General features: G+C 39.5%; 1 protein-coding gene across 1 annotated transcript in view; it reads right to left on the reverse strand.

The window, feature by feature from the left end:
- The window catches only part of cdh5 (cadherin 5), a 40912-nt gene extending 13992 nt beyond the window's left edge, over positions 1-26920 (reverse strand). Inside the window, exons 1-11 of the mRNA XM_084735642.1 lie at positions 26070-26920; positions 14581-14814; positions 13554-13833; positions 11961-12077; positions 11607-11774; positions 11318-11499; positions 9001-9114; positions 7664-7806; positions 7436-7569; positions 5959-6068; positions 3984-4086 (exon numbers count right to left, since the gene is read on the reverse strand). Of these exons, the coding sequence (XP_084591768.1) occupies positions 3984-4086; positions 5959-6068; positions 7436-7569; positions 7664-7806; positions 9001-9114; positions 11318-11499; positions 11607-11774; positions 11961-12077; positions 13554-13833; positions 14581-14814 (1585 nt within the window). The 5' untranslated portion in view covers positions 26070-26920. The remainder of the gene's footprint in view (positions 1-3983; positions 4087-5958; positions 6069-7435; positions 7570-7663; positions 7807-9000; positions 9115-11317; positions 11500-11606; positions 11775-11960; positions 12078-13553; positions 13834-14580; positions 14815-26069) is intronic.
- Between the last annotated feature and the right edge of the window lie 492 nt (positions 26921-27412).

Here is a 27412-nt window from a genome sequence, read left to right on the forward strand (position 1 = left end):
GCTACACTCACTGTTGGAGTGTGTGTGTGTGCGTGTGTGTGCGCGTGTGTGCATGTGTGTGTCAGTTTCTGGATCCCGTAATGAAAGCGTGGTTGTTGTTTTTTTGCAAGTTTTAAAGAGCTGGTAGTCGATAAATATTTTAAAAGCCCTCACTTTGCAGCTCTTGTTGCATGTGTGTGTGTGTTTAAGCAGTGTTTGAGTTTGTGTGTTAAGTGGTGTGAGGTGCTGTCAGAGGATTTTTGGGGGACCACAGTCCGGAGCCACAGGGGAGAACAGAGGTTTACACTGACAAGCAGCACTTATCAAACAACTATCCACCTCCTCTCCTCTGTTCCTACCTTCCCTTCTCCTCTGTTTTACTTTTTCACTTTCCACTTCTCGTCTCACAGAGTTTCTTTTTAAGATTTAATTTAAATATTAATGTTTCTGTTGCCATCTTTCCTTCTCTTATCATGTCATCATCTCATCTCCTCTTATCCTTATTTCTTCTTTCATTCCTTGTCTCTTTGTCCTCGCTTCTCTCCACCTCATGTTTAGCCTCCTCTTTCCACCACTTTGCTCAAGTTTTGCTCAACTGTCATTGGAACGCAGAACAAAAAGGAGCGGGACTAAGTAAGGGTCCATTCATATGTTCACCACAGACGTCAGTTTGTCTCTTATCAGGGCAGTGAGTCAGATTTTATGATCATGGAAAATGGTCTTCCTCATGGTTCAACTTTTGGGCCATTTCTGTTTTATTAATGAGTTTTTCCGCAAATCTGTTCTAACTTATATGCTGATGATACTGTCATCTCACAAGTCTGACTTTGATGTTGTTCAAAAATTGATTTCTTTTAACAAATTTCTGCTGAATATGAAAAAAATCTGATCTTGATAAGTTATCCAGTAAATGTTTGATTAATTTCTTAGATGGGACACAACTCAAGATTCTCAGCTTTCTTTTAAGCCCCATATTAATTCAGTGATAAAAACAATAAATCATAGCATAAGAATATTATATTATTCTATCAATTGTTTCACCCTACAGATCAGGAAAATAATTGTTTCAGAGTTGTTATTACCAATATTAGATTATAAATAGATTGTTAAGAGGTTTATCTTTCTAATAAGGTTAAATTATTTCTCTTTTCCTCCAGTCTTCCTTTTTCTTTATATTTTCACCTTTCTTCCTTTATACAAAACATTATTCATTCTGCTCCACTCGTTCATATTTTCTTGTTTCTTTTCTCCTACCTTTTCCCTTTATTCACTTGTTTATCTCTCTTTATCATTCTCTCTCCTTTATATTTGCCCCCTCTCCACATTTTAACACGGTCTCACTTCAATATTACCCGTCTCCCTTAATCCTGATCTCTTCCTCTCGTCTCCTTTCATCTTCTCTTCCACCTCTGCCTCATCTGTCTTTCCTTTTGCTCTCCTCCATCTTCCTCTTCCTTTCCCCCATCAGTTCAACATGTCAACCCCTCCAGGCACGAACCGAGCGGAAATGGATGAGGCAAGTTCGTCTCTTTTTTTCCCCTCTGTTTATCTTCCTTTCAGTATGTTTCAAGTTTCACTTAAATTAAATAGTAACACTTCACCTAAATCTTTCATCTGACTACCTAAGGCTTTCATCTATTCAGACTTTTAATATTTGACTAGAACAGTTGGTAACACTTTTCCTCTGGCTTTCATGTATTATAAGGGCGTGTGATGATCAAAAATGATGAAAACTGTTTTACTTGTGCCATTTTGTGTCCAGAGTCGAATAACCCAAATAAGCTTTGGAGATCTGATGTAACAGAGCACCAACCTTTGCCTAAATATCAATGTCTGGATCAAAGAAAATGTCTCTGTAGAGTTGCGCACCATCATCTGTGTCACACTCTGTTTATTCAAGCTGACATTTTCTAACTCGCACATTTATATCTACATATTTTTACTCCCAGATGACACCAGATCTACTGACTGCAGATGCTCCTTTGAATTTAGACTTATCTTTTAATAATAATAACAATCTCTCTTTTTGTGTTGATGATGGAGCTTGCAGCAGCCAGCTACTGTGACAAACAAGTGTGTCAACTGAATCTATATTAAGTGGTGTAATAGCAGCTTCTTAAGAATCCTTTTAAAACCAAACCATAGTATATTAAATTCTAAAAAACAATGTAGAAAACTGTTTTTATCTTATCAGTCTGTCTGTCAGCCTGATGCTTTAGTCCATAATTAAATATTTATACTTTTCAGATGGATTGCCGTGAAATTTGGCACAGATATCCACGGTGCCCAGAGGATGAATCTTAATGATGATTTGCTGATCCTTGGTGACTTTTCATCTACTGCCCAGAGCAGGTCAAAATCAATTATTTAATTCAATTATTCAGTGAGATATTTCAACACCTACCAGATGGAGTAGCACAAAATCCTGTGTAGACTTTCATGGTTCCCAGATGATAAATCATCCTGTATGGGTTTCCAAACCTTTTCATGTCAAGGAACCTCACAATAGATGCACATTGTACCATGGACCCCCTAAGTAATTAGCAGTCCAAGCAGTGAACCCTATTGTTTTTGTTCATATAATTCCTTTGCTTCTTCGTCCTCTTCTTGTGCTCTAAAAGTATATGGATCTCAAAAACTATAACAGCTACAGTTCCCAAAGTCGGCAGACAGTATGGAAATCTCACCCAAAAATCACTATGATGCACTGATAACCAGCAAATTATTTCATCATGATTAAGTGTTACAGATCATTACATTCACTCTGACCTCAATACAGTACTTTACTAAAATATAAAACTAGCTCTACTGTCCTCATGGCTTAGTGGTCTAAACACATGTCCTATAAATATAAGGTCTAGGATCTGAACCCCCATGTTGCCAAGTTCTACCTGCTAATAATGTTGCAATTCATGCATGTGCTTCTAGTTAGTTAAATTAGAAACAAGAATCTCATTGCTTACAATCTGCTTGGATTGTCACTGCCACTTGCAGCTATTTTTTTGGAAGTGGTTGTAAAATAAAGTAGTCAATCACTGATCAAACTAGACATTTCAATCAATCAAAATGACCGACTCTATCATTCTTCCTCTTGGTCAAACTTGCATAAAATGTGATAGAAGTTAAAATGTTATGTTCCTCCTTTTGACCCCTTAATCCCATTAAAAGACCCCTGTTTGTCCCCAAACCACAGTTTGAAAACCACTGTCCTTTTCCTCTGATGCCCCCATGGTAAAATTGTAAACATAATATCTTCTGAACTTCATCGGGTCAGCTCTGTTATTGAGGGCATGTTAGCATTTAGATCAAAACACAGCAGTGGGTGACTACAGCCTCACAGAGCCGTCTCGAGTGCATATGTGAGCAAATATAGAATGATCATATACAGAATTAATGTCATCTTTATTTAGTACATTATGCTATTTTTATGTTGAACTGAATTATGCCAAAGTCTATTTCCTGTTTAATTAACTTTTCTGATTGAAGTTCTGTTATGTCTTACGTTTGTAAAACTATATACACGTAATGAAAATGTGTGTCCTCATGCGTAGCCCCAGTGAATAGATGACCTCTTGGTGCAGTTTTCCATGTGCAATTTTTTACATAATTTTACTGTAATAAAGCACCGCAGCAGCACTGTGTGTGACATGTTCCTTTAACATCCTGAGCCGGGATGAGTTTAGAATACATAGAGAGTCATCTGCAAGTCCACCGAGCCACTTGCTCTCATTATTTTCAATATTTGCTGTTGTGCATTCTAGACAGCACTTATGGTCCCAGACAGGCTCTCTAAATCCCCCGTCTGGCTGAGAGAACCAAAGCGCACTTTGAGAAGTTAAAATAATTTCAACTTTCAGCAACAAGGCACTGTGCCTCAGATGGAGTTTCAGTTGTTGCATAGCAACAAGTGCCGAGGTCAGTGCCTCCTCTGAGCACCGTTTAGAGCAACAAGCATTAAAAAAAAGAGGTAAATATATGCTCAGTGAGTGCACACAAAGACTTACTGCCATAGTCTCTGATGGAGAAATTGGAGCTTTCACTGGCCAGGCTGAAAGTGAAGGTGGCTGGCTGGTCATCTTTATCTACAGCTCTCAAGGTTCCTATCACCTGAGGAAAGACAACAAAATAAAATGAATCCATCCCAGATACACACTTTTTTGTATCCAGTACAGTCTAAATGTATACATAGATTGTATTTGTCTGAGCACCATAACTAATAAAATGCAGTTTGAAGGACATATTTGACATATATACTGTAAATATGTAACATCCCTCAATCTTTCAAAGACTGAGTGTAGTAGCATATTTTACTGATGGCATTTTGAGACATTTATCCGGTGCCAACAGCTAACATTTAAGTATTGACAAGTAAAAAAAATTATAGTGGTTTGGACTGGGTTTAGACTTTCAGACTAGGTTTTACCCTTCTGCTCATAATTAAACACTTATTTGTGTACATCTAAAATGTAACCTGGCTTCATATAACGATCTTGTCCACACCTCTAACTTCCACTTATTCTAGCTACATCTGTTTAGTGCTGTAAATATAAGACACATGTGTTGTAGCATTTTGACACAGTGAACCTAGAACTGTCCTCAAACTGAGGAGGCTAGCGCTTTGACCTTGCATGACATAACATACGTAAGTTACCTTACATTACTTATGTATGTAAGTAATATGCCTATTTTAATCTAACTCAAATGGTCTTTTTGTCACGGCCCAGGCCGGTTCACAGGTTTGTTTTTTCCTTGTCCTGTTTTCCCCCCTCCCCCTGTCTGTGTCTGTGCTGCGGGCGTGGCAACTCCCTCACCCTCCTGGTTCCCTGATGGCATTCATTCGTCTCACCTGCTCCCTGCTGCTCACCTGTCTTCCACCCAGCAATCAACCCTGCAATACTTAACACCGGCTCTCCTCTCCAGTCCTCGCCAGATCGTTGTGTCTCTGTAACGGTAGTCACACTCCAGGCCTATCTCCTGAATTGAGATTCACCTTGTGTTTGCTAGTAGTTTTTGTGTATACTTACCCTGTTTCTCTGCTGCTTCAGGATCACTCACTGCCTGCCTGCCAAGTTTTCTGCTGGACTAACCCCTCCAACTCTGTCAGCCCCCAATTCGCCAGCCCCCTCAGCCTCCTACCCCCGGATTCCTCCCCCCCTTGCTGCCTCACGCACCTTTAATAAATCCCTTTTTCACTCAGTTTTTGAGTCTGTGGTTGCATTTGGGTTCCTCCTGTGGATTGTAACACTTTTCCTGAACCCGAGTAGTTATTATGGCTTTATTTTTAAAGTCTATCTGGAAGTTGCATATTTATTATTGCTAATTTGATCAGAGCCCTGTGCTGATGCTAGAAAAGTACAGACTAAAGGTCTGTATTTCTATCTGTTTGTTGAATAATCATCTGTCTCTGTATTTGTGTTCAGATATAAAACAAGAAGTCTGTAATATTTTAAATTGGAAATCTCATTAAAAAGGGCAAATGCCTATAATTAAGTTGGAAATATATTTCCACACCTTCTTTGTCTCCCTAGTTCCTGCACATGATGCCTCCTGATTGGTCCAGTAGTAGGCAATATCAGGTCACTTACACTCACACTCACTCATGCATGCAGACAGATGATCCTGTTCAGGCTCACAAATACTATTATGAAGTCTTGCAGAAAGGATGGCCTTTGCATGTTTGAATGTTGTAATGTTTTCACAAAGAAATGACAAGACCAGGCTCAATAATTCATACTCTGTTAATTTTCTTAGCGGCCACCCTGGTCTCCAGGTTGTGGCACTGATATTAGTGCAGGTCCTGGTTTTGAAAAACCAAACCGAAACAATAAGACATTCAAAAAGTCTAAATCCAATGTAGGATCTGTAAATATCTATTAAGATGGCAGGGCTGATACAGAGTCTGAAACGTCATTCTAGTTGAATACAAACATATCCAACTCAAATGATGATAATCTAGTGTAATTACCAGGATTTTCTTACCGTATTAGCGATGTCGTTCTCACATAGGAAGATCTCATCCACAGCCAGCTCAGGCTTATTATCATTGATGTCCTTAACTGTAATGTTAACTTTCACAAACGACTCCAAACCTACAGAGAGACAACAGCGCACAATTAACGATGGGTGTTTGTTGCAGGGGCTTATTTTGTAATTTGGCACTGCAGCACTGATTTATCTTGTCTTAACTATCTCACAGTGTGTTGACAATTGATATAGTCAACAGGGATGATGAAGACATTTCAGTGAGCTGCCTGCAGGGATTCGTCAGAGCAAACGCATGCTGGCAGATCAAAAACAATCCTTACATTGAACTCTCATGATGCAATGAAATCTTATTTAATGCATATTGCCTACTCAATATGGAGGGAAAACAAATCATTCTGTTAAAACATGCAAGTGGGCCAACTGGAGAAAAAAATTACACTCTAAATAATCAATTATTTGTTGTTGTTTTCTTTTGCTAGTCACTCTTATTTCTTTTTGTTCTTGAAAATATGTTAAAAATCCAACTGCCTCTCAAAATGGCTGTTTAAACCTGAAATGACCATATTTCAACTCTTGATTGGTTCATTTTGATCAAGTTTTAGCCAATTTCAGTGTTTTAGTGTGACCCTAACCTTAACTATTGATCAATTGGACTGAACAGATAACTCATGTTTTTGAAATAATTGAAACATTTAACCAAGTTTTCTTGGTTTTCTTTATTCTTGTTTGGCTCACTTCACACAGCTTGCTTGTCATTTAGTTTAATGGGCAGATCTGACTGCTATGCCATGATACTCATATGTATCTGTGCCTTTGATGGAACTGATTAAGGTCAAGTGACTGAAAGGATTTCTATTTGTGAAGATATTTGTTTGGCAGTTTTTGTTGTCACTTTAAAGCAGCTTTTACGTTTATTCCACATCACTGACGTTCTTTTAGAATATGCATCTTCTGATAAACGTGCGGGTCTCTTGCCTGTCTCTTGTAGTGAGATTTTGAAACTATCTTTAGTACAGTACATGTACTGTATATCGAGGACCTTGTCAAGCTCAGGGGACCATTGTGTTCCTTAAACATCGTGACAAGCCACTAAAATAGATCTTCGGATTTCATTCATTGCCGGTCTAAAAATATATAGTTTGGTTTGGAAGCTGCGAGCGAACAAAGAGAGCCACTAATGTGATTTTCCTGCTTACTCTCTGCTTCCCGTGTGGGTCGACCAGGTGTTGTTGCAGTATGTTCAATCTATAAAAATCCCTGTTAATGTGTTACACTCCCATCCCTCAATAAATCCAGATGAACAACGAGAGCATGCTCTGCCTTTTCTGGCCTTTCTAACTCCCTCCCTGAATGCACATTACCATTGTTAGAGGAAACACATGGTTCTAATTTTTTATCTGAGGTTCTTTTGTTTAAAGAAAACAGGATTAATAAATGAGTGTGTGTGTGTGTGTGAGTGAGTGTGACGCACCACTTGGCTCCTCCTGTGCCTTAACTTGAAACACGTGTGTGGCCTCCAGCTCTCTGTCCAGCACCCTCAGGGTGGACAGCTGGCCTGTGACTGCGTTGATGGTGATGGGACAGTCTTTGTCCAAGATGGAGTACCTAAACAGAAAGTAGCAGAGATCAGTGGAACAGCCTCTATGCAGGATTGGTAAGATTATTTGTTCTTTTCTCAGAAGTTTGCACAGCATCGTACCGAATGTTCTTGTTGGCTCTGTCAGGATCTCTGGCTGTGATTGTTCCAAAGTTGCTCACCATACTTTCCTCCACCACACTGAAAGAGTACACGGGCTTGGAGAAGACCGGGGGCTCGTCCACATCTAATACCTTGATGTTTACCTGTCAATGTAAATTCATTCATAACGGTTGAGAGACAGCTTTGACCTGTGCTGTGCACACATTTGGTCAACATTAAAAGATTTCAATGCACTAGCACTGTTTCACTGAAATTATTTGTTCTTTTTTTCCCCCTACAACATCATATTTGAGCCTCTTTGTGTCACTGATTGTAACTGAGACCTGCCTAATAAAAGCTGCCTGGTAGAGCTGATGATTGAACGGCTGCACAGTTGGGAGCTGAGACTCCACAGGTTGTTTCCCAACCTTTTTTCCTTACAGCACCCCCTACTTCAGTCTAAGAAAAGCTGAGACCCCACAGCCCGCACACATACCAGAAATTAACATCTGTTATAATTGTTTGCATTCTTAGGGCCTTTTCTTTTGGTAAATGTCTTTTTTCTAGTGTAAACTTTTGTATTTTAAATTTTATATTTTAATAACCCAACAGAGCAGCTTACACACACTCCTCCTCACTATGTGAATAATAAAGATTCACTAGATTTCTAATTTCTGGAGAAACTACGGGTGTGAATACTGGCTGTTGAAAAGCTGACGCTAAATTGCAATGCTGCCTTGTATAAAATAAAGTTCGAATGATGTGGAATATTTGTTGAAAGGCTCAAGCTAAATTGAATTCCTGCCTGTATAATATAATAATGTCTGAATGATGTGGAATATTTGAAGAGTTCTTGAAAGGCTGGTGCTACACTGAATGGCTGTTAAAGAATAACAGGAATGTAAGAAAGATGTCAAATATTTGAAGGTTGTTGAAAGCCTGACACTAAACTGAACTGCTGCCTTCATAATATAATAATATTTGAATGATGTGGAATATTTTAATAATGTACGGAATTGCTGTTTGAATGACACCAATAATGTGGGAATCATTTAGAATATTTTATAATTTGTAGAGACGCTAATGGCAAACTGCATTTCTGTGTAATAATACTTATAATGTAGTAATGATGTGAAATGTTGTAAAGTTTGTTTAAAGACTTATGCTAACCGGAATATCTTTTGAATAATACTACTAATAATAATAATAGTGATGAAGGAACAAGTTGCATTTACATTGATTTTGCATATGGCTGTGGTACGGTGATTTTCCTTCTGTTCTGTTTTAATAGAAAATATAATGATAATGACAAGCAGGGATATGACTGAAAGGCTGCAGATGTCCTGTTTGATATTTACCTGAGCTGCGGTGACGGCACTGTTCACGTTGTCAGCAGGAAAATGCAGGGTTCTCTGGTTTTCTCGCACCTGGACAGTTAAAGTGTACTTGTCCGTTGTCTCAAAGTCCAGAGCCTGTGGATGACAGAAAGAGGTGAATGGGAATTTAGTCAACAACAAATCAAAACTAATAACGAGCGTAGGTGACTTATTATGAGTTCTTCTCATCTATGTAATAGCTTTCTTTATGAGCCCAAGTAATTGACTTCCTGTGGTGACAAATATGATGCCTGGAATGTGCTCATAAGGGCCAAGAGGGCTGAGAACCACAAAGACAGAAAACCACAGGGCTCCTCCTAAATGCAAACTGAGCATTAATTTATTAGCCCATTAGCATGAATAACAGATCAGTGTGTTCAGTTGTAGGTTACAATATTTAAAACTGAATTTCTGAGCAATTTAGTTGTTTCCCAAACAGCTATAAAATTAAAATTATTTAATAACAACTAACCTTCTAGGCTTGTTTCTACCTTTTAATAAAGCTGATGCAGGCAGCCTATTTTTGGAGTCACTGGGCAAAAGTTCCATAATAACCTTTAAAAGCACGATTCTGCCACTTGGGATCTCTCTCACATTAAAACATTAACAAAAGACATAGTTTAATGACATCATGAAGTGGCGTGGGATCATGGGAGTTGTTATCCTCACATTTAAACAACAACCATAGCTGGTGAAAATCTATCTGACATGACTCCAACTCAATGCCACTTTCCCTTACTGACATAATGTTTACTAGAGTCTAACTATGTTGATGAATGTATAGATTGATGGTGTTCCATACTTGGATTCATCCTCAGAAGTGTGTATTTCCACCATTTTTTTTGTTTTTAGGCTGGAGACACACTGCATTTGCACTTCGTTTTTTATGTGCTGAAATGCATCTTCTATCTCCATCCTCGGTGCATTTACACCTGCGTCTGTTCACCAAGGACATCTGTCGATGCCAGGTGTAAAAAGGCTCTAAACGTCACAACTCAGCTGAGACAACCTGGTTAAGCTCATACTCTGGATTTAAGAAACACATTAAAATGCCAACTTTTCCCTCCATGGTAAACATGTTACCGTGCATGAAAATACCTCATTCCTTTTACATTTTCACCATCTGCACAAGCTGAGACTTGCACGGATACGCTTTCATGTCAACAAATATATAGCAGCAAGCACTGCTTACTGTCACATTTGCGCTTATCATTTCTTTTCCCTGTATTAGAAATAGCCTACTGTTCAGTTAAATGTTTTTTTTATGGCGGGCTGTTTTATCTGCGGATGGGACACCACAGGTAGACATATTCTGTTAACTGGATTATTCATGGTAACAGGGATACTCAGTCGCAGGGTATCAAAGGCATGTGTAAACAGCTTAACAAGAATAAGACCTTAACCGCAGCGTGGCTGATAGCGGCCTTACACTGTGCGTGTAAACACAGCCGGTGAGAAAGATGAGAGGGGCTACAGAGCTGAAGGGCGAGCTGAGCAGAGAGAAGATTGTGCTACGATTGGATTCCAGGCCGGCGTGGGTACAAGCTATTACAGGGCTCATTTCATTAGAATACATTTTCAGCACTATGGTGTCCTAAATACTTTATCTGAAGAGCACAATCCAGAGAAGTAAACCTGCTAGACTCCCTGCAAGCAGAAATAGCTCTCCTCACCAGAGGGAGGACAAGACTTCTGAGTGTGAATTCCATGTTTTTCATCACTGTCCTACACTTAAATACCTAAAATATGAAAGCAAATGAATGCTTACTGTACTATTTGGGCACAACGTTCAAATTGCTTTTGGGGCTGGGACCAGTATGAGTATGATGCACTTTAATTTCCCAAATGTTGTTTTCTGGGGAATTTTTACCTCTAGTTGGTAGTTGTGATCGAGAGCATGTGAAAACAAGTTAGCCAGCAAAAAGCAATAAATAAATTAATAGCTGAAATGCCACTTCAAGAGGTAGTTCAAACGTATGAATACAAACAAGACCAACTACTAAAAAAAGGACACTAAGCTTGAAAATCAACAATGTCAAGATTAAAACAGCTGCGAAATACTTTCAAATAATGAAGCCATCACATGTCTTGAGGTACTTGAGCCCGTCAGATAGGACTGTGAGAGTTTATGATACAAAAAAGATTGGAAACCACTGGTCAGTTAAACATCCAATCAGTATTTCCACTAAAATATCAACTTGACACACCAAAAGTGAGGAATACTGGGGCAGATTTACAACTACAGAAGTGTCCGTCTTGAGATATTGTCTATTCATTCATTGTCGCACACGCTGCCTACCTTTTTGAGCATGAGGTTGCCGTCCTTGTTGGGGCTGAGTTCAATATTAAACACCTGGTTGATGTCATTTAGGATGGAGAAGATGGGCTCTTTGTTCTGAATCTGATCTCTGTCCTCCAGCTCCAGAGTGCCGATCTTCTCGTTCACCTTGTGGTTCTCTGGAACCTGCAGGTTGTATGTCCCTGCAGACAGAAAACAGATGTTAAGTGTGATGCTGTGTATATAAGAAAGTTACATTAAATATGTATTATCACGGATTTCCATATCACTCCAGCACTCTGGTCCTTACTTCGGGTGAAAGAAGCGATGTTGTCGTTAATGTCAGTGATGGTGATGGTGACGGAGGTGGTGGCTGTGCTGCCGGAGGCCATTCCTCTCATGTCCTGAGCTTTGACCACCACCACATACTGACTTCTGGTCTCCCGGTCCAGCTTGCTTATCTTGCAGCTGATCACACCTGCGGAGAGACAGTGAGCGAGACAGACAGACAGAGAGGGTGTTATCTCTGAGGTCAGCGTTGACTCATATTCAAGTAAAAATAGCCTGTACATCCACAACTCCCCTTGATTAACCTGTTAAGGGGGAAAAAGACAATGTTGCTGCACCATAACAATCATGTTGGACGTCAGTGCAGCGAGCTTACCTGTGACGGGGTCGATATCGAAGGCAGAATGGTCTTGGATCAAAGAGTACCTGAGCTCTCCATTAGCAGTGGTGGGGTCATCAGCATCGGTTGCCCTCACCTCAACTACTTTAGTTCCTAGATGTGCATAAAAGGAAAAGAAATTGCATCATCAATAAGAAATCACGGTGCAATATATGGTGCTTTGCAAAAGCCTCCAACTGAAATTGTCTTGTATTGAACATGATGGCTGTTTGACTGATTAATGCATCCTGATTATGTGCTAAGATTGTGTTATTTAAGTCAGCAATGTGCCTTTTTTCACAGAAGGATGTGCTAATGATTGTGACAGGTGTTGACATTATGTTTCATTTTTCCCAGACTTTTCACAGCCCAGTCTATTTTTAATCTAAATTATCACTTGGTTGTAAATGTCAAACACATGCTTGCAGTGATGGAAACTTTGTCCTGCAAGAATTTGCTACATTTATGGTCTTGGCAACACATTTTGAGTTCCTTTTTTGTCTGGTTTCTCATAGAGTGTGGGCTGATTGGTACATATTGAAGTCGTGAAGCTATAAAGAGCCATTTAAGAGGTGGGGGAATCGAGTCATGACTTGACTTTAAGTCTTGAGACTTGCTTGACTAACACTGATGTTTTGTTTTTGGGTTTGGGTGATTTCTAGTGCAATGAGCACCAACATGACAACCTAATAGGTCTCAGCAGAGATGAGGCAGCTATCATGGAGGGGGCAAATACAAAAATAATACCATTTGGATTCATTGTCAATGACAGTAGTAACATGAAAACGGAGATATGAAAAGTCTGCAGTTCAAAAATCAGCAACACAACCACCACAACATCAACTTCATCCATCACTACAAAACCCACAAAGAAAGTTATATGAATGTAGCTTTTTAGCTAACTTATTGGCAGGTCAGACATTAGCTGGAAAGTTACTTTGTGTGCCTACTGTGTTAAAATCACTTTGGTGCTAGTGTAATTACAGCTGTGCAAAAAAACATCAATCATATCAAGACCTAGCATATACTTATGTCATATTCTGCCTGTTCTCAATCCCAATTCATTAGGTACTGACGATTTGTCACATGCACACTGTACCTGTTAGCGAGAGAGTTGGTAGCGAGAGGTAGTGTAGATGGATGGGTTGAACAAACACAGAAAGCCAGGAAACCAAAGTTTGTGTCCCATATGAAAACCAAAATGTTATTAATGTGTTTTTAAGGTAAATATGGCTTGCGTCATGTGACTTTCAGGTTGCAAGTAGCTTCACTGAACGCACCTTGTGATGTACGTAATATAGTTGTTGTAACTTCAAACGTGGCTCTATCCTACATTTATCCAAGTATTTTTTATGCTTAAATCTACCCAAAGTAAGACCGTGTCACCATATTAACCATGTGTTAAATGATACAGCCGCTAAATGGTACTTTGTGTGCCTATATGAGATGATGAGGTACAGTGACAAAGTGTCAGTATCTGAGGACTTGGAATGAGAACGGGTTGTCATATTAGAATGGGTGTTTGCTTGACATGCTATTGACTGCTGATGATCTTTTTCAAATAATTCTTTTGACAGTAACCTGACTCACCTTCCCTGGACCTCTCCATGATGGATCCATTGTATGTTCTGGGGAAAACGGGGCTGTTGTCATTGATATCGGTCACCTGCACGACAAAGTCTCCAGCATCCTCTATCAACTTGCCGTTCCCGTCATACATCCTGGCAGTCAGATGGTATGCGCTCTTCTCCTCTCTGTCTAGAGACCTTGTGACAAACAGGTCTCCCTTGCGATCCACAGTGAAGATGCTGTTTGCTCCTTCGCCTTCTATTTTAAAACTCTTCACCTCCAGTCTCTGGCTCGACTTCAGCTGTGAAAATTAAAAAGAAAGAAGATTACGGTTGACTGTCTCCTCATTTTTAGGATTCAGTTTTTTCCCAGCTGGAGTGAGGACTCAAATCAAAACACAGCGCCCGGCATATTTCCACAAATAAACTGACTATTCTAGCAAAAATGCTCACATATTCATCAAAGAGATGGTTAGCCACAAGTTAGTGCCCCAGATTCTTGGCACGCAACAGGATCAAACTGAATGAAAATTACAAAAATACACACTTGCCTTCCCTTCAGGCAGCCATGGCAAATAGATTGTTGTACATTTAAAGTTCCCATTAAGTCGAGATTAAGTGTTTTTATCACTGAAACAATGGCCCCAAAATGGCATAAATGTCATTTTGTAGGTATTCTCAGGTATTCTTAATGATATTTTTGTCATTTCCTGGAAACCAGTTCAAAAACATTGATGATTCATCCTACACTTGGGGGCATATATTAAATTTGTGTCCAATAAAATGCTTTCTCACTTAAAGGAGAAGTGATTTAAAGAAGAATACATCCACATAAGTGTGTCACTCTACAACAGCACAACTTTAAAACTTTATTCACTGATTTGGGTTTTGTTCTCCAGCCCTGGAGAACAAATGAACACATGCACTTGACTAGTCATTTCATGGGGAAAAAAAAAAAAAAGATTAAATTGTAGAAGCTGGACCCAAGAGGTAGACCAGGAACAACAGGAGGATTCTTGTTTGATTGTGAAACACTAATGTAAACCTACCTGTCCTATCTTGTAGGGGTTGGGCGCAGGTTTCTCCTCCTCCACGTAGAGAGAGTTCCAGATCCAATCTCTCTTCTGCCTGAATAGGACAGGATGAGACTCCTTCTTCACAATCTCAACAGGCTTCTCTGCTCCCACTGCAGGAAGGCCCGAATCTTCAGCATCAGCAAGTGCGACGGACAAGGCTACAGTGGCCATAAGCCCCATAGTCCACAGCTGGAGCCAAGCCATCATCTAGGGCAGAAAGGATGCAGGAATGAGGGGGAGGAGGGGGTACAAGGATGAATAAGGGTAAGAGAAGGAAGAGGCAAGAGCGGAATAAGTGGCGTGAGGAAGCGTAGATGAATATGGGGGCAGAGGAATGAGAGAGGAGAGAGGGAGCAAAAAAAGAGGAGGGAGAAGATCACATTAAAACCACTTATCAGCCGTGGACAGACCCCTTCACTGTGCCAGGGTGAGACTCAGAGTGAAGGCCAAGGACTCGTCGTCCCCTTACAGTCCGCCGCTGAGCTCGAGGTCTAGCTATCATTTAGGACCAGGGCTCTTAAACCTTTTCAGCCGGGGACCCAAATGAAACATTTAGCCTCTCATCATGGGACCTGGGCTGAGGCATATCACTACTGTGGCCTTATGGGGATCTATTAAACATAGGCCTGTGACCCATTTTAGGTCCTGACCCACTGGTGTAGCATGACAGAGAAACAGAAACAGAAAGAGACAGACAGACAGACAGAAACAGAGAGGAGAGCTGACATTAAAACCACTTAGGATGTCTGTCTTCATCAGCCATTAGAAAAGCCATTTTCCATAAAGGGACTGTTTGACATTTTGAATTTTTGATTGGTATTTCTTTTTTTCCCCTTTAATACAGCTCATCAAACTGTGAGGAAAAAGAAAGGGTTTGGGTATAACACAGCAAGGGCTTTCTCGCAGATACCAGTTCTTGAAATCTAGGATTATTGAGTCAGTTTTGCACATTAATTTTAAAGTCAAATGCAATTATGTTCTGACAGACATAAGTAATACATCAAAGAAAATGCAGCCCCCTCATGTGTTTCAATAAGACCCAACACAGACGGATTGAGCAAATCAAATGCAACAAAAAAAGGTTGAGTCTGCCTCAGCTTTTGCTGTGACATAATGCAACGTCATCTGGCAACAGACTGTATTGCATCAGCCAAATCAACTACATTCCTGGTGGATTGCTTCAGTTTACCTTGAGATCATTGAGATAGAGGATAAAACTATTTGTAATAAATCTGTTGCAGATCTTGTCATATTGCCCAATGTTTTGGCTTGAGAGACACCTTCAAACGTGCATATTTTTAATTCAAAGTGTATTTTGTCCTCTCACCTGTACCTATAGCAACAAGTGCACACAAACAAAAAAAATTTTTTGAGGCAGCTCTATATTTGGACTGACGAATAAAGAGACAAGACTCCAGCAGCTCTTTGAGGCTATAATGGTCATTGTAAAACCAAACCAAATTGTTACAAAGATAAACCACAGTAATGGACAAATTGAATTTTGACTTGATGATGGCATTGCAGGGGATCACCAGAGAGAAAAAAAAAGAATGCATTATAATTCAATGACAAACCATCCAATAGTTGTCAAGACAAAACCACAAATGTCAGCTTGCCGGTGGAAGAGTTGGGGGATCATTGCATCAAATCATTAAGATTCATCATATGGAGAACATGAACATCTAAATTTTCATGGCAGTCCATATGGTTTTGCTTAGATATTTCAGTTTGGACCTAAGTGTAGAGCAGTGCAGTACTCCATCTATTGATCATCTATCAGATAGGTTGAAGTACTGTTTAATATCCTATATGAAGATGAGTGGACATAACACTTTGATAATGACAAACCAGTGTAAGCAAGTCCTCCGCTGTAAGTTCATCACCTTTTTAGAACTCTGTCAATTGTCTGTTGATTATCCCCAAAAACAAAAGTCCTTTGCTTTGAAATGACACATTCTGGAGTTGGACTTGCAATGACTGCCAGCCAAACTCCATTCACATATTATTCAATTTAACCATTATAAACATCTACCCCTTCTAAAAGATTATTGTTGATTTTTTTTACAACTCATAAACAAACACTAACTCATTCGGGGAACATTTTGTATTAATTTTAACACTGTGTAAAGTGAATGAACATGAAATGGGCAAACAAAAACACATGTTTTGTACTTGAATGGAAATTTCAAAGGAAAACATGCCGGATGTAGCATTGCTGTTGGAGAAGCTGGTATTTCTTAATCTCCAATGACATGATATCATGTTCCTTTTATGATTTAGTTAATAAATCTATAACACAAGCCAAAAATATGTTTCAAATCAACCATTTATTTAGACCCAGTTGACTGTAAAGTCTCTGCCAAACTAATCAAAGGATAGTTTCTCACAACATCAGTGGTGTTTATTACATCATAAGCTTCACAGACATGGTGTGCGATGTAACACAAAAGATTCATCATTCATTTTCTTGATTGAAACCATCTATATGTCCTCAACCAAGGGTATAACTAATATCACAGTAAAAATTTGATGGAATCACCTTTAAAAATTGAAACCAAACTGACACCTCGTCTGATTTATGGCTTTTGACTGATTACGAGTTGGAAAACGTTTCACTGTCTTGCATCATTTGCCCCTGCCTGCAAGTCATTTTAGCACTATTTAACCAAAATAAAACGTATACGGCGCACAAACACCAGCAGAGTAGTAAACATACTTTCTTACTGTCTCACCCTCTCTGTTTGTCTCTTTGTCTCCCCCATGGTGCCTGTCTCCCCCCACTGGGCTCTATCTAATAAAGCAGAAATGCCAGGGAAATAATCTTCAAAACATTTTCGTCTATATGTGCTCTGCACTTCAGTAGATATCTCAGCGCAGCCCCGTGCCATCCCAGTAGACAGATTAGTGCATTTTATTGTCTTCCAGCCATTAGCAGCAGGGAGGGAGAAAGAGAGATTACGATGAGGGGATTATACTGGCACAAAGTCTTCTCCCTCTAATGGCCTAATCTCGTATTCTGCTGACCTCCCCTGACCTCTTCACACGGCTCCCCACAAATCAGCTCAAACAAAGACTCAACAGTGGGTTTTGGCCTTTAGTTCACATACTTTTGTTTGGGTTTTATTTTCCCTCTTGTGTTTTTCTTTGTTTGGTTTCTTTTCAGGACTAAATTAATTAGACAGAAGTGCATCATCTTTTATTGCGATTTAATATGGACTTCTGAATGGAACAGTGAGTGGTTACAGACAGTACAGTCCCAGGAAATATCTGCTTATTTTTTCTAATTGTTGACCCCATATATGTGGTAATAATCAGAAGGCGATGACAGTATTTGGCCTTCCTATACCTTAAAGGGATAGTTCAGATAATTTGAAGTTTTGTACCTTGCCATCAGGCAGCCTTTTCCAAAAGGAACCCACCATTACACAAGCCAAGTATTATTCTCTCTCACTCAACCAGACTCCGTTATCAAAAATAGTCATTCTACCTTGCAGAACACAGAAGTCTCTGGTCTACTGCTGCCTTGATTGGCTAGTTTATTTATGGTATTGTATGATTTCGGTGTTTTAAAAGGTTAGTTTGGATTTGCTGAAGTTACACAATAATTCAAACAAACTAAACAATCGAGGCAACAGTAGACCAGCTGATTCTGTGTTCTGGAAGGTAAAATTACTGGATTTTCCAATGGATATTTGGTGATATTTGGCTTATATAACACTGATTTAACATCACGTCAAGGTAATGTGGTGAAAATATTCTAAATACTGTGTACACTTAAACTGACATTTCTGTTTTTTAGGTGGACCTGTACGTTTGGCTGCTTCCATGCTGGTACTCCTCTCTGCTTCTCCATACTGGGGGCATGTCAACCGCCATCTACTGTTGGTAATACACTGACTATGCATAAGTACCTCATAAAATCACACTTTAAATAATCAAAACTATTCCTTCCTCCTTGGCATCCATTTGCATCCTCCTGTTTTTCCATCTTACATGCAGTTATAATTTAAAGTTTCAGAGCAACACATCTGTTAAACACTAAATTAGCTTCGTGAATTGATGTCAATTCTCAATTCAAACCAAGCCCCTAATTTGTTGCCATCACATCCATTTCTTCTATAATTTTTAACACAAATCTGAACCCAACATGCTGATTAAAACAGTGGCAACTTGGTGCCTTAGGCCAACTCTCATTCAGCCACTCCCCACCCCTCCAAACAAGAGTGTCAGTGTTCCAGGGGTGCACAGTAAAAAGCCAGGTTGATGGGATATTCTGAGCCTTAGCAGTGTATTAAAAGGTGATTTATTTCTCTGTGCCTCCCAATGCACTGACACCCTCGGCAGTTGCCTGTGACACCAAAAACCAAAAGGAGTCTAAACCATTAGGAAAACTAAGATGTAAGGAAGGACTTTAACTTTGATTAAACTTGCATCATGTGTCTAAAATATTAAATTTCACATAAATTAAACTGATAAATCATATTCTGTTCATTTACTGTCTTTGGTCTACCCTAATACTCTCACTTCCCAAAAATTCAATATCCATAATGGTAATTTCTTTCTATCTTTCTACCAACTTTTGTTCATTCCTGCTCACTTCATCAGTTTTTTTTTTTTTTAAACACGGCTACTGTTTGAGACTAAGCATTTTCCTGACAGTGTCCTGCTGTGTCCCCCTCCTCACCCGGCTTGGTTTTAACTGCGTCAACTCGTATCCTTCCTCTCAACGTGTTCTGCACAAACAAAACCATTACAACCTGTGCTGTAAATCTATGTTCTCACGGAGTGTCTTCCAAAAACATTGGCCCGCAGAGAGGAGACCATTACATCACTTTCAAGGAAAACAAAATCAGATGAGCAGAGTCTGAAATCTACAGTATATAGTTACAGCAACAATCTCATTTTAAATTAGACTCGTGTTATCTTTGAGAAGACTGACATTTAAGTAAACTGTGGAAACCAAAAAATAACATGTAAGAATGCAAACAATGTGGATAAATATGTAACTTGAAAATTCACCAAACTCATGAAAACAACTTCAAGTAACTTATAATCATATTTTAATAAATTATAGAATGAGTAACCAGCTATTATGTGGTATTGTTGTACTTGAACTGATAAGTCAAAATGCTTCATGTTTTCTGATTATTGTTATATAGAATTATGAATGAGTGCTTACAATATAAGTATAATTATACAGTGATATAGGCAGATTATAATACTTTATGAGTATGTTTATAAGGGATTATTTATATGGGCATCATTGAAAGTAACATTTCCAAACCAGAACTTCACCAAACATTTGCTATGGCAATGTTATTTTTATTGCATAAATAATAGATCATGTTTTGACAAACTGGGGCTTTAGCTGTCCTGGGATATTATGTAGAAGAATATTTTTGTACGATGCAAAGGACACTGAAACACTTGAGACATAGGTTGACTCAGAAGTTAGCTGTACTTTTCCTCACCATCATATACAACATCTTACTCACTATACAACATGTACCAACACACGTAACATTATTCCTGTGATGACAAATCCGTTGGGTCATTTTCCCTAAAAGGGCATTTTTTAAAACTGCATTTGCGTCTTCGGGGAACAGCCTCCTACTTGTTCCCTTTTATCAGGAACAGGAAGTGTAAACACAATGCCTTCTGGGAACTGCTGTCGGGTCTGTTAATGAAGGGTCATGATTAGTGAGTGGACACGCCCTTCCTGACGCCTTTCCTTCAGCTGCTGACCAACTGCACGTCTGTCTCAGTTTCTGTCTTTCTGTCTGCTGTCTCACTTTGTCTGTGTCACGCTTTGTCCTTTTCTTGCTCGTCCTTTCAGTCATTTCTTTCCTCTTAAAATGTCTCCACTTCTCTCAAGTTGAAGCTCTCAAGGTGAAAACTGCATCCCGTTTTTCACGCAGTCTGTCTGTCTCCTGTCTGTCATTGCTCCTTTTTTTCCTTTTCTCACCTTTTCCTCTTCACTTTTTCATCCCTGTCACTCTCTCAACCTCACCTTAAGAGCAGATTTAGCACCTTATAGTTTGCGGAGGATACACACGCCAGTACAAGCAGACTTTTTAGTCCAGGTTATTGTTGAATTTGGTCGTACTTTACTCTCCAGTGCACTAACAAGATGTTACAAGCAGCATGTTGTATCAAATTAGACTAAAACTAGAAGTAATAGTTTCTTCATTAGACTGTATTAGGTCCTTTATTAGAACATTATTAGACTTAAGAGGATAATTATGGACACATTTCACTTTGTACAATTTTGTTGTAATGTGTTTCAAATTACAGGCTAATAAGGTCTAAGATTAGGTTGCAACAACAAAGATTGATTTAATCAAAGACTAGTTCTAAAAAAGAGTTTACCTAAACTAGGTTTAATGAGTTAAAACATTATTATTATTATTATTATTATTATTATTATTATTATTATTAAGAAGAAGAAGATTAACAATGACATTAACATTGTTAACAATTAAAAACCAGCCCAAGTTTAGTAAATCCAAGTTTACTCATCTTGACCAAAATTAAATTTAATAATCAACACAGAGGTGCTTGCTTACTTAAATTAGAATAAGAAGTTTGCATGCTGTCAGGAGAGAGGTCTATAAAACAAGAAGGATAGACACTAACTCACAGCTGCTTTGTATCTCTTAACAAAATGTTAGGCTACAACAATATTTGCTAACTAGCCAAAAGGTAAACAAAATTACTTTTTAGTTTGCTAACCAGCTAAAAAATTACAATTAAAAACATTGCAGTCTGCTAGATAGCTAAAAAAGGGTAACAGAATGTTTCATTGTTTGCTAGCTAGCCTACTAACGATGGTTCAGCAAAGCTCTAATATCTCCTCCTTTGAGAAAAACTTGTTGGCCAGATCAACAGAGCAACAGCACCATGAGGGAAATAAATAAATTTGTAAAAACTAAACTGAGGTTTAAAAGTTTCAATTTAATCTTGCTTAATTTTAAGCCAGTGTAAAAATTTGGTGTATGATAATTTAAAGTTATGACATGATTTAATCAGGTTTGAAAATTAGTCCGTGTTGGTGCAACTCAGCCTGAAAGTGGGCAATAATACACTTTGACTTTGACTTTACAGTCAAGTTATGTTATGATGTGTTCCAAATTACCTTTAGTCCAAAAAAGGTTCTAATATGGTCTAATAAAGAACATATTATTTCTAGGTTTTGTCTAATTGCATGCAAAGTATGGCCTGTTACGTCATATTGGTTTACGGTAAAATAAATCATTCACCATTACTTTTAAATCAAGAGACTGATGTATTGAAAGCGACAGCAGTACTGAGCATGATCAAGAAGACGCAGATAAAGTTCACATTTTTGTTTTTTACCTCTTTTCATACCTGTCATTTTTATTTATGCCAGTAGGTGTTTGTCTTATGATGATCACCTTTTAATTTCCCTCTCAACTGCAAGCGCTATGCATACAAATATCACTTCAGGATTATACAAAGTTATTTATGGCATCATTTATCAAAGGCATCTTTCAGAGGTATGAAGAATAAATAACATCCAGGAATATCTGTAATTACATCTGTACATTGTCCGCAGGCAAGGGAGTGTGTGTGAGTGTGACGGAGGAGCAGAGATACAGTTGTCATTCTCCGGGATGTTTTGTGACTGGCAGACAGGTCTGACCTAGTTTCACTCAACCAAAGGCTAAAGCATAGAAACGAGTCAACAAGACTTCATAATCCTAGCGGTTGCTGAAGGGTCCTGGAAGTTTATGCTCAAGTCTGCTTGTGAAATTTCTTTGTTCAAAAGACAGAAATAAAATTCAGCCCAGTCCTCCATGATCAATTCTGAGGACGGACAAGGGATGTCTTTTGACCATCTATAATTATCTGGATGTCATTCATCAATATCTTGGACACTTTCTCATCTTAACAGAAACTAGCAAGGAGTGACATGTGATGCTCCAGTACAAATTCACGTCATTAACAAAATGTGTACTATCAAATTTATTTTGTCACTTTTTTAAAGGTCCAGTGTGTTAGAATTATAGGGATTTATAGGCAGAATATCTGTCTCTGTATCTGTATTTGGACAGAAGACCAGAAGTGGGCATGATTTACACTGGAAGTCACATTAAATCAAGCAAATATTGTATTTTCGAACTTAATATTCATGGGCAATGCAGTTGTTGCCACGATAAAGCATCAAGATGATTTAATATTGGCATATAATTAATTATAAACTGTATTTCCATGTCCTCATACTGTTTCACCATCCCCGCTTTGCATCCACCTTTCCAACTGTGCATAAGAATTATCTATGACGGTGATATAATCATATAATATACTGAGCTCCTTTGTGATCCCCAGAGGATGATTCTTAAAGATCCTGATGATGCCCTGAACTTAAGGGCCACAATAATCAGCTGTACACATGAAATATCAACATATATGCAGACGATCCTCTAATATATTTAGCTCATTCATGATCCCAAGAGGTTCAAGGCCATTTTTCTTTAAGTGCTACTTTCCAAAATATCAACATTTCAAAGAAAATAACTACTGGTTGGAGTGTCTTGAAGTCTGTAGATATCCATAGTCCTCAGAGGATGAGGACATGACCTTTTCTGTAGCACCGTCCTTACATGAACACTTGTCCTTGCACACAAGAAAAGCCTGCTGCTGATGAAACATGCTGACTGCCACAACATTTTCTCGTACTCCCTAGAGGAAGAACTTGTTTAAATTTGGTGACTGTATAGAGCCATCCAGAGGTCAGATTTGCTACTAGTAACAAAGTCATGACTATGTTGTTTGTCCTATCCAGCACTTACGTATAAACACATCAAGCCTTGTAAGCACCAGAGGAGCTTCAGCCTAGAAGTCTTTACTAGTTACATAAAAATCTGTCTCAAAATTATGTCTTGGCCCAGTTTAGCCCACTTTAGTCCATTTATACTACCCTACAACCAGGAGGTTGTTGTTTTTTCTGTGTATGTGGCACAGGAAGTGATTTCAGAGTCTCAAATCTTTGGTGTTGGACTGCTGAGCACTGTTGTGTGTGTCTGTTGTTGAGATTAAAACAGGTTTAATCACAGAGCAGCTTCTAACAATCTGTCTGCCAGCAAGTCACACCAGGAACTGCTACTACTCACACACGCAGAAACACACACACACACACACACACACACACACATACACTGTGTCCTCACTGACACTGTCATGTCACAGAGTGTATTCATGCTCTGATCTGTGCACATTCTAGTTAACTCTATTTTCTTTAACAATCAGACAAATCAGATTTTATTAAAGTGAACTGTTATGAATGATGTCGGCCAGCTTTAAAACCGACAGTAATGACCAACACTCATCTGAAAGTAATTTAAAGCCTGGCGTGTTACCCACATTGGTTTTGGCTCAGCTGTCAGCCCCCGTCTCTGCTCAAGGCAAAGTTTCCAACTACAGCACCCCAAGACACCGAACGTGTTCAAAGAGCACAAATATGAAAGATGAAGATTTCCTGTCCGTGCAGAACACACTGAATGTCCTGAATGTTAAAGCTGTTGCAATTAATGCTGATTCTTTTCATAGCCTCACATTCTCCATATTGAACTGTGGTGGAGCTAGATATGAAGAAATCAAGGTAGCTTTCAAGTGCATTCAACACATTCCTGATAAATTTGAGTATTACTTCCAATTTATTTTCCTGTTAACTTCAATCGAATGTGAATTATATATTTTGCATGTTGTTAGGCCTTTTCCACCAACATGAAACCAGAAGTTTTCTAGTTCAAGCACCTAATTTTGACACTTTCTGAGCATTTCTGTGAAAAATAAATTGGTCTGAAATTTTGAATAAAAGCAGCAGTGTCATACTCTACAGGCTGTTGTGCATAGTTCAACCGGTTCAAGAACCAGAGCTAATCTGGTGGAAAAGGGCTTTAAATGTCCCCAGTAATCTGTTTTGGGGGTAGGACATAAAACCTGATTTTAAAATATTGACTGATTAATAAAACTGAAACATGTTCAAATAAAAGTGTGGTATATTGTGTAAAAGGCTGAATACAGGTCAGTCACTGAAAATAAAACCCTAACTGGGTCTTTCAGTTGTAATCAGCGACTTCGGCTGAGCTAACATCACCACAGCTGGACAGCTTGTCAACCACTCTGACATATATCTGAATGAATGAATGGCTCTAATCATGAATCTTGTGTGTGCATGAGGGTGTGTGTGTGTGAGTGTGTGTGTGTGTGTGTGTGTGTGTGTGTGTGTGTGTGTGTGAGGGTGAAGTCTCCCAGATGGCACCCAAAGGATTTTCCCTGATAGTTCCCTCTCCAGGAATTAGACCACTGGGTTTTAGTTGCATCAACGGCTTTCCGTGTAACAACCAAATCAAATCACCTCTGTCACTCTGGGCCATGGATCCAGATCCTCTGAGAAAATCCACCACTACTGGGTAACTATTCTCACAAGCACTGACAAAATAACAGAAACGCTTCACTGTGTAATGGAATCCAGGACAACAAAGACGCACTACAGCATCGAAAAGGATCTGAATAACCTCTCAAGCAGCATGTCATCAAAAACTGTCTAACAAGAATAGGTTGTTTTATTGAGATTTTACTGTAAGGTGGTATTTTTTTCCATCACTTCATGTGTTGTTTGGCCTAAACAGATGAGGAATGACATATTAAATAAATTGCATAGCAGGGAAGTCCTCAGCTGATAAAATGACACCACTCAACTGACAAGATCTCGCCTACTTTGGAAATAATAAATGGTGTCATCAATACTTTATGGCCACACCAACTTGACATGAAGTTGACAGTTAAAGAAAAAGACATTTTGTTTTCTATGTAGAAGTCATCAAAATGAGCAGCCGAAGACCTCCTGGTGGATTTAGCTTGCTTTTAATTCTGTTTTTTCCTCCTCTGTCCACAGATCATCCTGTATCGTCTTAATGGTCACAGTCGTCTGTCTCCAGGAATGACAGTCCAGCCTCTGGGGTAGGGAGGGGGGTCAGGGGGGCAGCGCTCAATTACAGCATTCAAATCCACACCAAGCTGTCCGAGATCATCGGCATAACATATGTGAACAGTGACGGTGGTCGACAGCCCTGTCCTTAAAGGGGTTATAACCATCATTTCGAGTTATTTCTGTGCCTTCTTTGAGACAGTTTTGACCGGTATTCATGAGCGTCTCACCCTGGAGTGACTGGGAAAGTAGCCTGGAGCGTTTTCAAAAGGATCTGGGTTACATTTTCTGGCTTGTGCTGCTGTACAGGGCTTTTCAATTGGGAGGAAATGTAAATTTGGGATCCCATTAGCTGAACGGGAAAGGTTGGTATGTATCTATCCCTACATTCATACAGTGGCACTCACTTGTTATCTGGGTACATGCACACACATTCAGTAACACACCTGTGCAGTCGGTTTCCCTTTCAATTTTCAAGATAGAAAAATAACAAAAAAACAAAACTTACCACACAGACAGAAAGTCCAAGCCAGGTAGAATACTGACTGTTGATCAGACCGTTGTTTTGGTACGAAATGACGCCCAAATCCTTCAAGGGGTTATACTTTATTAATGTGGCAGGTTGTGGTAGAAATTAATGGTTGGTAGGTGGTCGAATGCTCAACGGGGAGTGAAAACCACCTCCTGATTCCACTGTCTCTTCCTCGCTCTTGCTTCTTTTTGTCTGCTGTTTTTTTTTTCTGATGTTGAAAGAGAGCAGCAGGTGTTGTTGTACAAGCAGGGATTTCTTTCTCAGCTTGATTTTTGTACAAATCCTTCTCTGGACTGTAGCAGATAGACTGTGAAAGTCCACAATGATGAAGCGCGGGTCGATTCCTCTTGAATGACAATGAATCCCAGAGTTGGACCTGTTCTCAAACAGGTAAAAAGTCTCTCCACCTCTAAAGTTTTTACCCAGAAATGTCTTTATTGCCCTGTTTTCCCTCCTCAGGTTGTCCGAAGATTTTCCTCAGGAGTACAACAGGTTTTCAGTCTCTCTTGTTCTTTTTCTTTCCGCCGCCTCTGATGTGGTTTTCTCATCCAGCGGCCGAAAAAGTGTTGAACCGCAGCTGTCCGACCACAGTCCTCTCTCACACACAGGTCACTGCCCACTTCCTCTTCCTGTTATTGTGGTCAGTCTTCTTCGCTGGTGGTGCTCCCTGATACCGCTCCTTTTCCTGCGCTGGAGGGGAAAACAGAGCGATGTGGAGGTATGGAGAGAGGTATGATGGGATTGGTGGAGATAAAAGAAAGAGGCAGAGAAAGCAGAGAGGGAGCACATATGTCAGAACGGCTCAAAGATGCTCGGAGAGGCAGAGCAAGCAGCCGGCTCATGTTCATGAAGCAGATGGAGTGAGTGTGTGAGAGGGAAGGAGGGAGGGAGGGTGATGGGGAGTAAGGTGAGAGAGGCGTTACTTCTCAGTCCTCAGTCTCAGAGAGGGAGAGACGGGAGGGAGGGAGAGGGAGACGGAGAGTAGGGGAGAGATTTATTATTCATGTGTGTGAGATAAGGATTAAGTTAAACAGGTTATTGGGGATAATCCTCAGAGATTTCCCCACATGAGGCTAGTAAATATTTCAGACTTCGGCGGGTGAGTGTGTGTGTGTGAGTGTATCTGACAGAGAGATCTTGTCTAAGCCAGTAAATGAGATGAGTCGGACGCCCCGCCACACACACACACACTCTTTCTCACCCCCCTCCTCTTCTCTTCAGGGGGAGAGTCGGTCGTCAGTAATTTGGCGAATTGGACAGGAAAGCCGGCTGTGTGTTTTTACATGAAACCTCTCCTGTGGCAACAGCAGTCCTGTCCT

This window comes from Lutjanus erythropterus, chromosome 14, assembly GCF_056507025.1.
Source record: "Lutjanus erythropterus isolate fLutEry1 chromosome 14, fLutEry1.hap2, whole genome shotgun sequence".
Taxonomy (NCBI): Eukaryota; Metazoa; Chordata; class Actinopteri; order Lutjaniformes; family Lutjanidae; genus Lutjanus; species Lutjanus erythropterus.